Source organism: Schistocerca gregaria, chromosome 1 (assembly GCF_023897955.1).
Source record: "Schistocerca gregaria isolate iqSchGreg1 chromosome 1, iqSchGreg1.2, whole genome shotgun sequence".
NCBI lineage: Eukaryota > Metazoa > Arthropoda > Insecta > Orthoptera > Acrididae > Schistocerca > Schistocerca gregaria.
Genome location: NC_064920.1, coordinates 258244921 through 258262844, shown reverse-complemented (window position 1 = coordinate 258262844; position 17924 = coordinate 258244921). Strand labels below are relative to the sequence as shown.

General features: G+C 42.7%; 1 protein-coding gene across 1 annotated transcript in view; it reads right to left on the bottom strand.

Moving 5' to 3' along the window:
- LOC126341345 (DNA-dependent protein kinase catalytic subunit-like) overlaps positions 1-17924 on the bottom strand; it is a 526946-nt gene that overhangs the window by 195631 nt on the left and 313391 nt on the right. Inside the window, exons 32-34 of the mRNA XM_050001770.1 lie at positions 7793-8045; positions 6097-6213; positions 5750-5994 (exon numbers count right to left, since the gene is read on the bottom strand). Coding sequence (XP_049857727.1) covers positions 5750-5994; positions 6097-6213; positions 7793-8045 — 615 coding nt within the window. The remainder of the gene's footprint in view (positions 1-5749; positions 5995-6096; positions 6214-7792; positions 8046-17924) is intronic.

Genomic DNA, 17924 nt, shown 5'->3' with positions numbered 1-17924 from the left:
CCCATAGTCACTGCATCTGCAATCAGAAGCAGTCCCTCTCCAATTATGTTGATGGTGTTGCTGAGGCCCTTAGGGACAAAATTATCCTCCTGACATTGTCCAGGAACACAAAAACAAAGCTCCTGCACACTGTGTCTACAGTCACCTACCTCCTCCAATATACCCACCGGCCAGCAACAAATAAAAATAAGCATCTCCCCCCCCCCCCCCCCCCTTCTCCAGTCAAGACTCGGAACCACCCAGGACTGGAAAAACCAAACATCTCCTCTACTAAAGTTTTGACTATTTGTCCATTTGTCCTTGTGCGCTGAGATGAGAATTATCCCTCCCACTATCCTCCTCCCCATCCCCCCTCTCACAGTGGTATATTGCTGCCAATCCAACCCATGCCTGCCATATCCTTGTCCAAGTCTATACCACTCAAATGATCATCCCATGGCACACATGTCTGAAACAGATCTAGATGCAACACCTGTCTCATACATTCACCCACTACCACCTACTCCAGTCCTGTCACAGGTATCTTTGTCTACACTGGCATGTACATCTACATACATACTACACAAGCCACTGTATGTGCAAGGCAGAGAGTACCTTGTATCAATACCTGTCATTCCATTCGCAAAAGGAGTGAGAGGAAGACAACTGTCTATACTCTTCCATACAAGTCCTAATTTCTCTTTCCTTCTATTCACAGTCCTCACTCAGATTGTATACTAGCAGCAGAAGAATAGTTCTGCTGTCAGTTTCAAATGCCAGTTCTCTGAATTTTCTTAACAGTGTTTCACTCTAAGGATGTTGTCTAAGCTCCATTGATTCCCATTTTAGTCCACAAATTACCTATGTAATGTGTACTGATCGAAACTACCAGTAGCAAATCTAGCAGCGTGCCTCTTAATTCTTTGGCATGATTCTGAATCCAGACTGGTGGGGATCCCAAACACTCAAACAGTACTCAAGAATGGGTTGCAATGGATGTCTGTATGCAGTCTCCTTTATGGAAAAGCAGTTTGTTGGGAGAATTTTTGGAAAGCATAGAAGTCAAGTGTTCACCTTCCTTACCACTGTCCTTACCTGCTCATTCCATTTCATATTGCTTTGCAATGTTACACCTAGATATTTCATCAACATGACTGTCCAGTAACAGATCATTAATACTATATTTGACGTTACATGATAGTTTTTCCTACTCATCTGTAGTAATTTTTTTCAGCATTTACAGCAAGCTGCCATTCATCACACCACACACAAATTCTGTCTAAGTTAGTCTATATCCTTTTACAATCATTCAATGACAATACCACAGCACACAGTCGCATATTGCTCCTCGCTCTGTCCGTCAGATGGTTTATATGTAAAGAGAACAAGATTGGTCCTACCACACTTATCTGGGGTACTCCTGACAATACCCTCATCTCTGATGAATGCATGCTATCAAGGACAACATACTGGATTCTATTACTTAAGAAGTCCTCCAGCCACTCGCATATCTTGGAATCTATTCTGTAATTCCACATCTTCATTAAGAGACTACAGTGGGGTACCAAGTCACTGTCTGGAAATCTAGGAATATGGAATCTGCCCATTGTCCTTCATTCATGGTTTGCAGGGCATCATGTGAGAAAAGGGCAAGCTTAGTTACATATGAAAAATGAATTCTAAACCCATGCTGGGCTATGGACAGAAGTTTTTTGTCCAAAACAAATTTAATAAAGGGCCAATAATGCCATAGAATACACACTGCAAAACTGAACTGGGATTTCACACACCTGCCAACTTATCTGTTTTCAATTCTTTCAGCTGTATTCTTCACCAGATACACCTATTACTATGCCTTCCATATGAGAGTCAGTACAACGGTCAGACAGCAGTATCTCTGTATGGTACCCCTGCAAAACTGACTTCTTAAATTTAAAACTTCAGCTTTTCTTTTACCATCTTCTATTGCTGCACCAGACTGGTAGCTGAGTGACTGGATAGAAGCCATCACACTACTTAGCAATTTTGTGCAAGACTAGGATTTTCTCAAGTTCTCGGCGAGATCTTCTACTAAGAGTGACAGTGGAAGTTGTAGCATGCTTTGCTCGTTGATCTTTTTATAGATGCACAATTTTCTACTAACTTTTGCTTGTCAAAAATTCCATTTTCTTTTTAGAACAGAATGTGCAACCATGTCTGCTTTCTTAGTATTTTCTGAACTTTGTTATTAAACCATAGTGGGTCTTTCCCATCCATAAGTTTGCTTACTCAACACATACTGATGCAGGGTGTGATTAACAATCAGTTTAAATTTTGCCCATAATTCCTTATCGTCCATCTATATTGGAAAATGATGTCCAATGAAAGTCTAAGCAGCATGCTAACAACTGCTTGTCAGCTCTTTCGAACACAAATACTCTTTCTACATTCTTGGTGATTTCTTATCTTTAGTAACCATCATCAAGATAACATTATGATCACTAATCCCTGTCTCTATACTATCACTGTCAATAAGGTCAGGCATGTTATGTTCGGAACTACTTCAGAAGGCTGTTTGTCCATACCACCTGTAATGATTCCATAGACATCCCAGTCTATGCTCTGGAGGCTCATGTTGCCTCCAACTAATATTGCATAACAGGGTATATCTGAGCTACTGAGTTGAGTTGAGTTAAGCAGCTTTGTCCTGTACAGATAAAGTCACAATCAATTTTGACCTGAATAAACACAACATTTTTATCAGCTGCAGTGAACACTACACCTCCTATGGCATCTTATCTGTCTAATTGATAAACAGCATGTATCAAAAAGAATCATTCAAATTGGCACATCTATATTCCTGAAACTAATAAACGTATACAATGAATTTTGTTTTTTTTTTATGAATGGGAGACACAAAAAGTTTTGTTTCATACTTTTCATAGGTGTTCAATATGCTTCCCCTGAAATGCAGAATATGTCAATGTGGTATTCAAACTGTTCGCAACTGCAGTGAGCATGTCTTGAGTTAGAGCTTCCACAGTTGTTGTTATGCGATGTCTCAGTTCTTTGCAGTTGTTGGTACTAGAGGCACATAGAGTCTTTTATAAACCACCACAAGAAATAATCACATACAGTCAGGTCTGGTGACCTTGGTGGCCAGTAATGTAATGCTGAATCATTTGGTCCAGTGTGACTGATCCATGGTTCAGTAAGCCTTTGATTCAAAAATCTCCTCACTTCCAGATGCCAGTGTGGCAGGCCCCATCCTGTTGATAAATGAAATTGTTCAAGTCAGTGTCCAACTGTGTGAAAAGAAAGTTCTCAAGAATATGGAGATATGTGCTTCCAGTAACAGTGTTCTCGGCAAAGAGATATGGATCATACACCTTTTCCCATGAAATTGCACAAGACACACTAAATTTTGGAATTGTTGATGCCACTGTCTAATGCTCTGTGCTGTAGGAGAATCCACACCATAACTAGTACGAAAGTCATGCAGAACGATTATTACTGACCTGCACTGCATAAATCATATAACACAAAACATTTTCTGCTGCTCCAAAACCAATTTTTACTAGAACTGAAGTGGACATACCCTGCTGCTATGTAGCGGGAACCATGTAAAACTCAAGAGTTTGCTCTTTCCAGTAGAATGGTTGTTCATGCACATGTGTCAAACAACATAATAGTTAAGATTTTTTTTAAAAAAAATCATGATTCTGTTTGATACAACCTGTACATTTCACTCCTCACTAAACATGCTGGAGTTGACTACTTCAGGTTTCATTCATCCCTCAGTTCAGAGGATAATCTGAGTGTGACAACTTCCTGGAATCCAGTAAATTGAAGAATTTTGTTATGAATGCTTCGACTATTTACTGTTAAAGTTTTGATTGTAAAAGTGTCTTTACTTTGCATACTCACACTATCACCTAGACAAAAACACCCCATGTACACTCCATAAGTGCACTGCAACCTGATGAGCTGCTTTCTGCATGTAATGCACACTGACATATCAACTGGTATCCTACAATTCTCCAATACAATTGACAATGGTCAAAAGAACTGCAGCCAAGAGCACCACAGAATCAATGAGGCTCTTGTTGAGACTATCCACTTGCTTCAAAATAAAGGTACTTCCACCAGTACAGGGTACAATAATCCAAATTGTAAGCTTTGCTTGTATCCAGCAAGTGACTAAAGATGGTCTCAGACTCTAAGTGACAATCATCATTGGTGCTGACATGAGCCATCAAGATGCAGATTACTGCACCCTGCACCACTGATACCCATAGACAGGGTCTCCTCCACATCTTGGATGAGTTTCACCTGGCTGATACACTGAGCCCATGTTGGACTCCTTTCCAACACTGGACACTGTTTTCCTAATGGGCTCTATAAATCGCCTGGTACTAGAGCTACCAATAACCGCCAAACACCTCTTCACATTTGCCCACTCAGAACCGATAGAGGTACTTAAGGCACCCTCTGCCACACCCCGTCAGTTGGTTTGCACAGTATGGATGTAGATGTAGATGTAGAGCCTGCTGAAGGAGCAGTCATTTGCTCCTATCCACAGTGTGAATGGGCCAGACCTAACAGCAAGTCCCCACACTGACACTCTACCTCGAGTGACAACACATACAATACAATAGGAGGTGGATCCTATGTCAGGTATGCTGTGTGGTACCTTAGAAGAAGAGCTTAAGGGTGGACAAGTGAGACCTGAGGTGCTCCATGCAATGCACCAGAGTCTGCGCTGCCACTACACTGTGAGGCAGCAATTTGCAGCAGCTGACCAGAGCCCACACTATCTTCAGCTTTTTTGATTTTTGAACTGTGGCCAGCTCCCCTGAATCTGTACACACACACACACACACACACACACACACACACACACACACACACACACACACACACACACACACACACACACACAAAAAAAACCCATCCTACTACTGCTAATTTCAGAAGTAAGCTATAAAACAGACATAAAAAGCTAATTATGTTACTTGCTACTCTCCTGGTGTGTGACAAATGGAGGTTGGCACAATCTCCTATTCCATCAAAGGCAAGGCCACCTATGAAAACAGCTACCTGACCTACCAACTTAGCAGCAACTACTGTGGTACATTCTATGTAAGTATGACAACTAACAAGCTCTCTGTTCACACAAAGAGGGCTCCACCAAACTGTGTCCAATAGACGGATTGACCACCCAGTTGCTGAGCATGCCACCCAACATGATGTGGTTGTCGTAAGCGACAGTTTCACAACCAGTGATGTCTGGATTCATCCCATCAACACCAGCTTTTCTGAACTGTCCAGATGGGAACTCTCTTTACAATATATCATTTAGCTGCCTCTATCCCCTTCCATGCTTCCACTCCAGTCTTATACATGCATTCTACCCCAACAGCATGTGCATAGTCCTTTCTGCCCTCTGCCCTCTGCCCTCTGCCTCCCCCCTCCCCCCCCGGCCTTCCGCAGCACTCGCACAGGCACCTGACACTGCACCACATTACTTCTGTGTCCTCGCTGCCCCCCCCCCCCCTCCCCCTCACGCTTTGTCTATGTCTGATGAAAGAGTTAGCTGAACAGCTTATAATATCTAGCTGTTTTTTTCCAGTGTAGGCACAGTCGGTGCCTCTTCTATGTGATCAGTAGGATTTTGTCCTTTTAATATAATTCTTATTTAGTTTAACAAAGCTTACGCAGAAAGATTACAAAGTAAAGAAGCACATATTACAGTACAAAAATAGCCTGCAGCATATAATCATCTTCTCACCTTAGCTAAGGCCTGCAAAGGCTTAATAAATGCTGAAAATTGGATTTCAATGTCTGGAAGGTCTCCTTTCCGATATTTCCGAAACAGAGATACAGTTGCTTCCTTTTTAGACCTTTCTGCTTGGAGTTCCTTTATCTTCATGGTGCGTCTTACCTCTCTTTTTGCAAAGTAATAGCCAATTTTCTTCTCATCTCTTACAAATCTTCGCTTAAGTTTGTCAGTACTTACATTTTGTTCACTAATCCCTGCATAAATAATGAAGTGGTGTTACTATGGAGAAATTAAAATCACGTAAGCATTCCGTAAAAGGATGAAAACATAGAACTCTATTAGCAAAAATTTCTGACCTTGAAGTGCTGCAGAACAACTTGATTTTGTATTTTGTGGGGCAGTATTACTTCTAGTTGAAAATAACGAACCACTGGTTAAAGTGAAGGCTGGATTTTGTTGATAGCTCTCAGCAACTGAAAAAAAGATACAAATCATCACTCTTTGAAAAATAAATAATTACTAAAACCAGACAGAGACATAATGATCAGTTCAATTCTACAATTTGTAGAAAAATATGCTGTACTTGTGTGTGGCAGAACAGTAAAACAATGTGGCCCATCTTAATGATTGGAATGACTCCTTATTCTCTCCCTTAAAACCCACATCCTTTCGTCTTTCCCTCTCCTTCCCTTTTTGCTGATGAAGCAATCGTGGGTTGCGAAAGCTTGAATTTTGTGTGTGTGTGTGTGTGTGTGTGTGTGTGTGTGTGTGTGTGTGTGTGTGTGAACATACCAACGCTTTCATATCTCCAAAAACAAAGATAATGTGACCTACCAAACAAAAGCGCTGGCAGGTCGATAGACACACAAACAAACAAACAAACACACACACACACACACACACACACACACACACACACAAATGCCTTCGCAACCAACGGCTGCCCCCCCCCCCCCCCCCAGGTAAGAGGGAAGCTGAGGGGAAAGACGAAAGGATGAGGGCTTTAAGGGAGAGGGCAAGGAGTCACTCCAATCCCGGGAGCGGAAGGACTCACCTCAAGGGGAAAAAAAGGACAGGTATACACTCGCGTGCGCACACGCACACACACCCACGCGCACACCCACGCGAGCTCAAATGCGCGCGCGCCCGCACACACACACACACACACACACACACACACACACACACACACACACACACACACACATCTGCGCATACACAGGCACAAGCAGACATTTGAAAGGGCCTTTGCCTTTGCCTTTACAAATGTCTGTTTGTGTCTGTGTATGTGCAGATGGATGTGTGTGTGTGTGTGTGTGTGTGTGTGTGTGGGTGTGTGTGTGTGTGTGTGTGTGTGTGGGTGTGTGTGTGTGTGTGTGGGCGCGCGCGCTAGTGTATACCTCTCCTTTTTTCCCTTTTTTCCCTTCAGGTGAGTCTTTCCGCTCCCGGGATTGGAGTGACTCCTTGCCCTCTCCCTTGAAGCCCCCATCCTTTTGTCTTTCCCTCTCCTTCCCTCTTTCCTGGAGGGGGGGGGGGGGGGGGGGGGGGGGGGGGAAAGGGCAGCTGTTGGTTGCGAAGGCTTCAATTTTGTGTGTGTGTTTGTTTGTGTGTCTATCGACCTGCCAGCACTTTTGTTTGGTAGGTCACATTATCTTTGTTTTTGGATATATTTTTCCCACGTGGAATGCTTCCCTCTATTTTATATATATATTAAAAATGAAATAGAAAGAAACTTCCCTTGGGGGGAAAAAAGGGAAGTCTTTCCGCTCCCGGGATTGGAATGACTCCTTGACTCCTTACCCTCTCCCTTAAACCCACTTCCTTTCGTCTTTCCCTCTCCTTCCTGAAGAAGCAACCATCGGTTGCGAAAGCTAGTAATTCTGTGTGTGTGTGTGTTTGTTTTGTTCATCATTGTGCCTGTCTGCCGGTGCTTTCCCGCTTGGTGTATATATATATATATATAACTTTCACACAAACACAAAATACCACATCACAATAATTTTGGTAATCAATTAAAGAAAACAGAAACTATAATACAACTGACAGACTTACATGTATGTCTCTCAGCGTTTAATGTTGGTGAAAATTCCAGGTTGTTTTGAGTAGCCCTGATAATGGCTGTAGCATCCATCAGAGATTCATTTGCTTGACTAGCTAATGTCTCAGCAAAAAGAGGAACCAAAGAAATGTTCTGGGCTCTCCGAGAAACAGAGATAGGGTACTCCTCAAAATGACATTCTTCTAGAGGCTTGAGGTATATGTTTCGGTTATAATCCGGTGATGTTGTGCAAGCTTCTAATAAAACCTGTAAAATTCCACAACATGACTGTAGAGCAAAATAAATCTTAGCAAAAGTAAGTTCAAAGTTTCCAGCACACTGTACCAGTGAATTAATGGATACTACTTGTACTTCCACACATAAGAGTAAATGGCTCAACATTCACACATGCATGCTAGCATGTGCATGTGCACACACACACACACACACACACACACACACACACACACACACACACACAATGCAAACAGTAAGACTAAATACACATGGAAATAATGGCAGTGTTGTATGAGAGGTGACTGTTGACTAATTTATTGATAAAATTTTCTTCTATTTTGATGATTTGCCCTTTCACAAGATACTGAAATGATCATTAAGACCATTATTGAAGTTCAATTCACAGATAGCTGATCCTGTCCATTATATCATAAAAATGTGTTTAACATGGTATCTCTCATTATATTCAGGGTGTAGGGTCACTTCTATGCAGAAATGGGTAGCGGGAGTGGGTTATGGTGGAGATGCCAGACGATGGCAGCTCAGAGACACAACATCAAAAATTAAATATTTTATTAGAACTAGTGCTACTACACTAATTGCAGTTCTCTGACATGGCCTTACCCCTGCTCGGTATATGGCAAGATGGTGTGTGGTATGATGAGCAGCTAGATGGCAGCCAGTCAGGCAACGGTGACATCAGTGCACAAGAATACCAACACACAGAATCCCACTTAGCAATGCGTGCCCAGTTAGAGCAGCATTGCTGCCCAATAATAAGTGCCAGTGGTGTGTAGAACTGCCAGAACAGTTGTAGAGGCTGACAGGCACCAGCAGTGGATCCCACCTGTCTGAGTGTTGGTTTGGGGCATCAGAGCACCTGCGCCCTTTTACGAGGGAAAGAAGCTGTAATGTCCTTGTCTTGATCTTCTGCCTCTTCAAGGCACGAGACAGGTTGCTGATGGAGAGCATCTGGAGTGGCCCAAGAGTGGAGAGGCACTCCGTCCGGCAATGTGGAGCCAGTACTAGAGGATGGTGCGCTGGAGCTGCCTGTACTTCCAGATTGCTCTGGTGGACGGCTTAAATCTCTCAACATAGCAGGTATTGTCAGACTGCTGACCCCCTGCTAAAATTGACAGTTATTTATCTGGGTTGGTGGACCATTTGTTGTACTGATGCACATCTACAAGCAATGTTCGAAATAGGAAATCTATGGTGTGGTGGTGTAGTAACTGCTTAGAATGCCCTGGGAGTGCCCTTTCTTTCTGCTACATCAACAGGATTGTGCTTCTTGGCCTTGTCTGCCTCACAATGCATAAGCAGCCCTGTTGCTTCAACTGTCATGCCAACACCTCTACGTCTGCCAGCTGTATATGGTTTCTGCAACTGCTGTGGCTGAGCTGCTACTTGCTGCAGAAATCCCCCAAAAAATATTGACAGCACTACAATAATTCTGTCCTTTTGGAGACCTGGCCCCTGAGTCCCAAACCTGGACCAGTCTGTTACAAAACTCAGCATACACAGACAATATTATACATTTTTTTCTTCTTCAATACTAGGCAGCTTGAGCCACAAGGTCCAGTAGACGCAAATTTACTCTATAGGTTATAGTCCTCTGGCTCCTCAATTTTCCAAACTCTTCCTCTACCACATTAGTAGCTTATAATTTTCCACTCACAACATGTTAAAACACAACTTACATCTCCTATTATCACCTTATGCTAGACATAGCTCCATGGAATCTCCATGTTGTTTAATGTCTCCACATCTCTCAAGGGCCCCATGCTCCAATCTTCAGGGTTTTACCTTCTATGTACTACTTATGCACTAGAAAACTTATTTCTTATCACTACAGTACTCCTATTGCCATGCACATGCCTACACATTTTCTCAGCCTCATCTTCGTCTTCATTCTCAGTGCCTCATGCTCTATCGTTAATTGATTCCATTGGGATCTGCACTACCGGAGTTACTTGTCAAGCAGCTCCCTGCTCAAAGTAGATGAAGCATGCACAGAACGAAGTCAGTGCTGCTATGGCGCTGTATATGGTGACACTAGGCTCAACTATATGAAGTTGTTTTTCCCAACATTGCTGCAAATTCCAGAGTATCTTTTCTGATGAAATACTCCCTTCTATGAGCTTGTTTAGAAAGAATTAGGTCCAGTTTCAAAGTTTTATTCAGACAGATCATATCTGGTATTGGGAGCACTCCTTGTGGTTTGCCTGGCCAGTCCAGCTGTGGCTGCATATTTAACCAGGTAATTCCCGAAACAGTAGCTGACAGTGAAATGTTGGTGTTGTTAGCACATACAGTTCTATTAATTACTAGCTCAGTGCCAAGGGGTTCAAACTGCTTTGCACCTGCCAGTCTTCTCTGCTAGTAGCAATAAGCTAACATCGTTACAGCATTGCACACAGAGTAGATCCAGTGTAGCCCCGTTCAACTGAAGTAACATTGAGGCTCCTTAATATCTTACAGGAATCCCTGGCTGGCTGTTTTGCCTAGGAACAACTTAATCTTGTATATGTCACTACACTGTTCCATTAATTAATAGCACACTGCTGTGCAGTTCCAATCCCTTTGCCCCTGCAAGTTTCTTCGTAACAATAACCTTTGATGTACATGCCCACAGCAATTTCTCATCTTTGTTTTAATTCTCAGTAAATCACACTCAATTGGTAATCCAAAGGGATCCTCCTCTCCTCCCCCAAAACCATCCCTTGCAGACATTTCAGGAATTCCTCACATCCAGTGTTGCCTCCCAGTCCTTCTTGCAGAACATCCCGACAACCCCCAACATCAACCCAGCTGAATCCCGTACCATTAAGGAGCTGAAAACAGACCGCTCTATTGTCATCCTCCCGGCGGATAAAGGCTCCACAACTATGGTACTTGACCGTGTAGAGTATGTAGCAGAAGGACTGCGTCAACTCTCCGACACCTCAACCTACAAAGCTGTTACCCAGGACCCCATTCCCTCCATCCAGACTGAGCTGCAGAAAATCCTAAAAATCCAAGGTCCCTCACAAGGCCTCACAACAGCTTCCATAGACTTACTCACTCCACCTGAGCCACGTACCCCTACCTTCTACCTATTACCCAAAATCCACAAAGAGAACCATCCTAGTCGTCCCATTGTAGCAGGCTTCAAAGCCCCAACAGAACGTATCTCAGCTCTGGTAGACCAACACCTCCAACCTATCACCCGCAGACTCCCATCCTACATTAAAGACACAAACAACTTCCTAGAACGCCTCAAATCCATTCCCACTCCTCTCCCACCTGAAACCTTTCTTGTCACCATACATGCTACATCCCTTTACACAAACATCCCACACACCCATGGTCTCTCTCCCCTTGAGCACTACCTCTCCCAATGCCCACCCGAAGATCTTCCAAAAACCTCGTTCCTTATCACACTAACCAACTTCACCCTCATCCATAATTACTTCACTTTTGAAGGCCAGACCAACAAAAAAATCAGGGGAATGGCCATGGGAACCAGGATGGCTCCGTCCTATGCCAACCTCTTCATGGGCCGCATAAATGAGGCTTTCCTGAAGACCCAACAGCTGCTTCCCCTGTCCTGGTATCGGTTTATAGATGACATCTTTGTGGTCTGGACTCATTGTGAAGAAACACTCCTTAATTTCTTCCATAACCTCAACTCCTTTTCGAATCTGAATTTTACCTGGTCCTTCTCCAAAACCCAAGCCACCTTCCTGGATGTTGACCTTCATCTTGTTGAAGTTCACATCCACACATCTGTCCATATCAAACCCATAAACAAACAACAGTACCTTCACTTTGATAGCTGCCATCCATTCCACATCAAACGCTCCCTTCCCTACAGCCTAGGTATTCGTGGCAAAGGTATCTGCTCCAGTGACGAATTCCTCAGCAATTACACCAATAACCTGACCAGTTCTTTCCTCTCCCGCAACTATCCTGCAGATCTTGTCCACAAACAGATCTCCCGAGCAATACATTCTTCCCCATCCAACAACAATGTTCCTACCCCAAGACCACACAGAAGCATTCCCCTTGTCACCCAATATTATCCTGGCCTCAAATACATCAATAAATTACTACGCCAGGGTTATGACTTTCTCAAGTCAACCCCTGAAATGAGATCATCCCTTGACAAAATTCTCCCCACACCACCCAGAGTTGCCTTTTGTCGCCCCCCTAACCTCCGTAACATCCTTGTTAAACCCTACAGTATTCCCAGACTACCTTCTCTACCCAGTGGTTCCTACCGCTGTAACCGACCCCGCTGCAAAACCTGCCCCATGCATCCCCCCACAACCACCTACTCCAGCCCCGCTGGTGGTAAAACATACACAATTCAAGGCAGGGCCTTGTGTGAAACTACACATGTCATTTATCAGCTGACATGGCTGCACTGCACAGCCTTTTACATCGGTATGACAACAACAAAACTGGCTGAGTGCATGAACGGACACAGACGAACTGTCCGCCTAGGAGATGTCCAATACCCAGTAGCGGAGCATGCCCTCCAGCATAATTCTAGGGACCTAGGAACCTGCAACACCGTATGTGCCATTTGGCTTCTCCCACTCAACACCAGTCCCCCTGAACTGCGGAGATGGGAACTTGCACTCCAACACATCCTTTCATCATGCCATGCCCCTGGACTGAACCTACGTTAACCAACCTCACTCCCATTGACTCTTCAGTCTTCTCCTCTTTCCCTTTCCTCTTTAGCCATTCACGCATCTTTTCATCCTACATAGTTGTGTTTATCTTTATACTATGTACCTCTTTACTTCTGTATGCATCCTCTTTGATTTGAAGCTGGCACAGTACTTACAGTAGAATATCTTTGACTTTCCTCTGACAACCATGCCTCCATCCTTGCTACCCTCCCTGTTTTCCTTTCCCTGTTGCTTCATAACCTGGGTTGTGAGTAACTAAATCCACTTTCCCTTCTTCCCTTTCTTTCCCCTCTCTCCTCCCTGATGAAGGAACATTTATTCCGAAAGCTAGGAACGTAACTTTTCAGTTTTTTTTTTTGTTTTTTTTTGTATCTATTGGCTGTACTGAGCCGAGGTAAGTACTGGCCAGCCCCTCTATCTCTTTGTTAGTATTTGTTTCACATCTTTATATGAGATTTTCCATTAATCATTTAGATCATCAATTGGTAATCCATTCTATTGGGATCTGCATTGCCAGTGTCTGTCGGTTGCATATGGTTTATGCAGCTGTCGTGGCTGAGCTGTTACTTTCTGTAGCACACTTCTGTGAGTGTTGGTTCCTGGCATCAGAGCATGTGGAATTACACAGGAGGTGCATGACAAGTCACCACTTTCTTACCATACAAATTGCACTGCAGTAGTTTCATGAGAGTAGTGTTAGCGTCATGTCCAGCACATTCAGTCATGTCTGTACAATTCCTGGAGTCCACTGATAGTATCAACCGATTCCTTTGCATACTCCATGACCTCAGTCGTCAACTTTCATAATGCACATGCACTGACTAGTACATGTGCATTATGAAAGTTGTTGACTGAGGTCATGGAGTATGCAAACTGGTCAACTGAGTGGTATGCCCCTCAACCACTACCTTGTTACATATTGTCATCTCCCTCACTCTTCCCAACGTACCGTTTAGCTTCCTGAAGTCATTGTTTACAGCAGTTCAAATATGATTTTCAATAACCTTCCCCTGTGTGTAATCAATCCTCCTTGCATTGCCGAAATATATGTAGCACCCTGTCTATTGCTTGCTGCATTTGTCCCCGTAATCATTCGTAGGACCTATGCAATTCTTTATATTCTCCTCACATTTGTAAGAACAATCCTTCGCTCTCCGCTTCTCAGCGTAGCCCTGAGAATACATCCTCAAACCCTTTAATCTTGTTCCTCATGTCACAAGTGTTAAAAAATTAATCTCAGCATCCATCTATGAGAAATAAGAATCGCTTCCTTCTACAATATAGAAAGCACTCTGCTTTCATATTGCTGAGCTCATTGCATTCCCCCTCCAACTTCTGTGAAGAGGTGAAGCACTGCCACAATTAGGATACCCTCTATCTGTGTTCCTAGCTTATAGCAACCTGGAAACAGGGAGCCACAACTACGTCCCCCCACAGGTCATGCAACATCTCTGCTCTCATTCTTCTCCTTACTTCGTTCCTCCTTTTTCTTTGCTATCTGTGCTGATAATAGTGGCAATGAATGTAGAACGGTTTGAAATGTTCTTAGGCATCCAACATGAACAATCGTACTCCTAGCTGGCAACCATAGTTTGACATTGACTGGTGACCTTGTCTCTACCACTTGGTATGGTCCCTGGTACGTTGTCACAAACACTCTTGTTTTACTATTAGCGATATAAGGGCTTGACAACATTACTCATTGCCTTACCCTACACCACAGTAATTTCCCTCTGGGTTTCCCAACTACCGCTTGCTGTTTCACAGCTTTCATATTTCCTTTCTGCACGTCTCCATACCTCCCCTAGGGTCTTGGCAAAATTGTGAACTGACTCTGTGCCCTTACCAACTTTGGTCTGATCACATAAAATTGTTAAGGAATCTTCCTCTTATACACCACCACATGAGGGGATAGCTCAGTAACATTATGAAACTTCAAGTTGTCAGTTGTCATGACAAATGTCAGGTACATATCCCAGTCACTATGGTAAGAGTTTACATGGTAACTCAACATCCTACCAGCAATCAGATGCACTCTCTACATCTACCATTCGTTTGCAGGTGCAATGAAGCAGTTCTTAATTTCTGAAGACGTAGCAAATGACAGTTATTTCGTAAGGTCTGACATGAAATTTGTCCCTTGGGTCTGTGATTACTGTTTCAAGAACACAAAAACTGACCAACCAGTTGTTAACCATGGCTTTCAAAACCTTATCTGCTTGCTGATTTGGAATGGCAATCATTTTCGTGTACTATAAAAATTGCGAATAATTGTTAAAATGGAACAGTTTCCTGGCAGAGTTGGCAGAGTCCAGTCAAACCGACTTAGGAAATCCATTCCTATAATCTCAAATGGCTTAACTTCCTCTGGCAACCTTTGTAATGCTATCTGCTTATGCTTCATGTCTGCTCGCTGTGCACACTGTATCCACTCTTTACATATTGGTCTTATGTCTTCCTTCCTTCCCTTCCACCAGCACTGTTCTATTACCTTCTGATTCATTGTCTGCAACCTGTACGTCCAGGTAGCATGTTTTTGAGTATCTCATTCAACTCTGTCTCCTTGAACTTAGCTAGCTGGCACCACTATGTGTGGTCCCAACCTAGTTGTCTTATTTACCAAGCTATCACACATGCTGAACTGCAGTTGCATATTGTCCAATTTGTGGTAGGCATCAGTGGCTCACGCTACTTGCCACTCAGCAAGACTGTAATACTACCACGTTCCTGCACAATCTATTTGTGTTTCCGTGCTTCCTGCCTGCAACTTCACAATCAAACTCATTCAACTTCAACAACACCCATGAGCCTGCTAGAAGGATCCTTCAAACCTAATAACCATTTCAGAGCTGCATGATTAGTCACCATTTTGAATTTTCACCTATACATGTAGCAGTTAAAATAAGCACCTCCATATATCAAGCTAAGCATTTCCTTCTCTGTCATGGAACAGTTTAGTTTTAATTGTCATCCGTCTACTGACTTAAAACACACACCATTGGTTGACTAGAGGCGTCATGCGACATCAGAAACTCTCTTTGATAGTCTAGGAAAATCGCACCTGGCCTCAATGTCAAAGCTTTTTTCAATCTATCGAATGCAGCCAGGCGTTTCTTCAACCACTCAAATTTTCTGCTCTTTTTCAACAAATTTCTTATAATAATTTGCCAATACCAGAAATGGGTGTAGCTCTTTACTATTCTTAGGAACAACTTGCAGAACCTCAAGTCTGTCTTTACTATGACTTACTAATTATATGCTCCAAGTAACACACTCCCTCCAAGGCAAGTACCCACTCCTCAGGTCCATGGCAGAGAAGTGGGTGCACTGTCCCAAGTTACTCATGGTCTCCATTATTTTAGGTGTTGGATATGTGTCTGTTACCAATTTACTATTAAGATATTAGTAGTCACAGCAGGCTCTGTATTTCTTGGAATCACACACTGGTTTTTTGCCACAACCACAATTGTGGTTCCCATGGACTTGTGCTCTCTTCTATTGTTCCATTGACTAGCTGTTGGCCAGTGTAATACAAAGTTAGCTGTAAATGTCAGTGTATACAACATGGTTTCTGATATATCAGTACTTCATTTCCTGTTGGCATTTGATGTTGCACTACAGGTGTCGCAGACAATGGACCCTGTGACTAAAATAAATTCTCTAATTCTTACAGCAATTCCTCCATCTTCACTCTCTCTGTTCCTTCTAATTGCTCTTTCTTTTTAGGTAATTTAGTCTTAACAGTGGCCTGCATCTAACTTTGATTCACACTTAACATATCGCAACTGTTGTTCTCCAGGTTGTTCAAATTCAATAGTAGCAATCCCTCTGTTAGCTTTATTCCATCAGCACCAAAATTATCTATATTCACAGGTACAACTCTCTACAATTTCTCTCTTACAAGCATATGATACTTCTCTTCCAAAACAATGTCATGCGTCCAAACATCGTTCTCTTCTAGTGGTTGTATTATACACATAACACATCAATAGGTGACTCAAGTTCTACATTCATCCAAAGAAAGTTCCTTGTGCCCTCTGGCACAATACCCTGCAAATAAAGCCGTAATGTTTTTGTACACAGTTTAATCAATCTGTCACTGTAAGTTAGATGACCCTTGCAACAGTATTTCACTGTTGACAGTTTACCCCAACTGGAATGTCATTCCTCTAAATTACACCGTATATGTTTGCTGAAGGTCAATTTTAGCATGACATTATAGCCTTTCTGAAATGTTACAAACTGGAAATTTAATAATGCTGACTCAACTAACTTCATATCTTTGTCACCCTCACTCATGCAGTCTATAGTGTGATGGGTCTAATAATTTCTGACCAACAAGGTCTCTTTTTATCACTAACAAATTTGCCCCCGTGTTCCACACAAACTTACATTTCCTGTCTTTCAAACCTCTCACTATAGCACTTTCTACCTCTGCATATGTATCTTTTAGCATTAAAATCTTAAGGGAACGCCACTCAGTGGACTTGGGTTCCCTTTCGCATTTAACCATTGCCCACGTCTCCACTGAGTATTCCCAGCATTACAACTATAATCTCATCGATGGTGTCCACCAACATCATTCTTACCCCACTGAGGCTGCCTACATTGCTTCTAGACATACCCTGATTGTCCACACCTCTAACATTTCATACGAATAGGAACCATACTTAGCTTGTCCTGCACCCTTGTTGCTACATCAATTTCTTCAAACTCTGTAGCCAATCTGACGGCAGAGTACAGGTTTTTTAGTGCACCTCTTCAATCACTTCTCGAAACATCACTTAAAAAGCCCCTTAGAAAGGTGCCAAACTCCCTATGCTCAGCTTCCTGGAGTATAATATTATTTTCATCATCATTCTCCCAAAATTCATAAATTTTCACATTAATCTTGTGTATTCTGTGAAACCCTCCCCTGTTTCATTATGCCCCTTTGATGCACTACTTAACTGCACACAAAAAAATCTTGCTCTTTTTTTCCTTTTTATATTGTTGTAGGAGGCCTTTCTTCAACTGCTTAAATGTCTGTGTCACTTTGTACACCTAACAAACACTTTTGCCTCCTCAATCAGCCATAATTTCTGTACCTGCAACAACTTTTCAACTTACCAACCTCTCATCTTTGCCAATGGTGCCAAGTCATGTGTGAAAGGCTTTACACCCTCTGTTGACTTACCAGAAAAAAGGAATAATTATTCTGGCAATGGCTGGGACTATCTGAGGATCA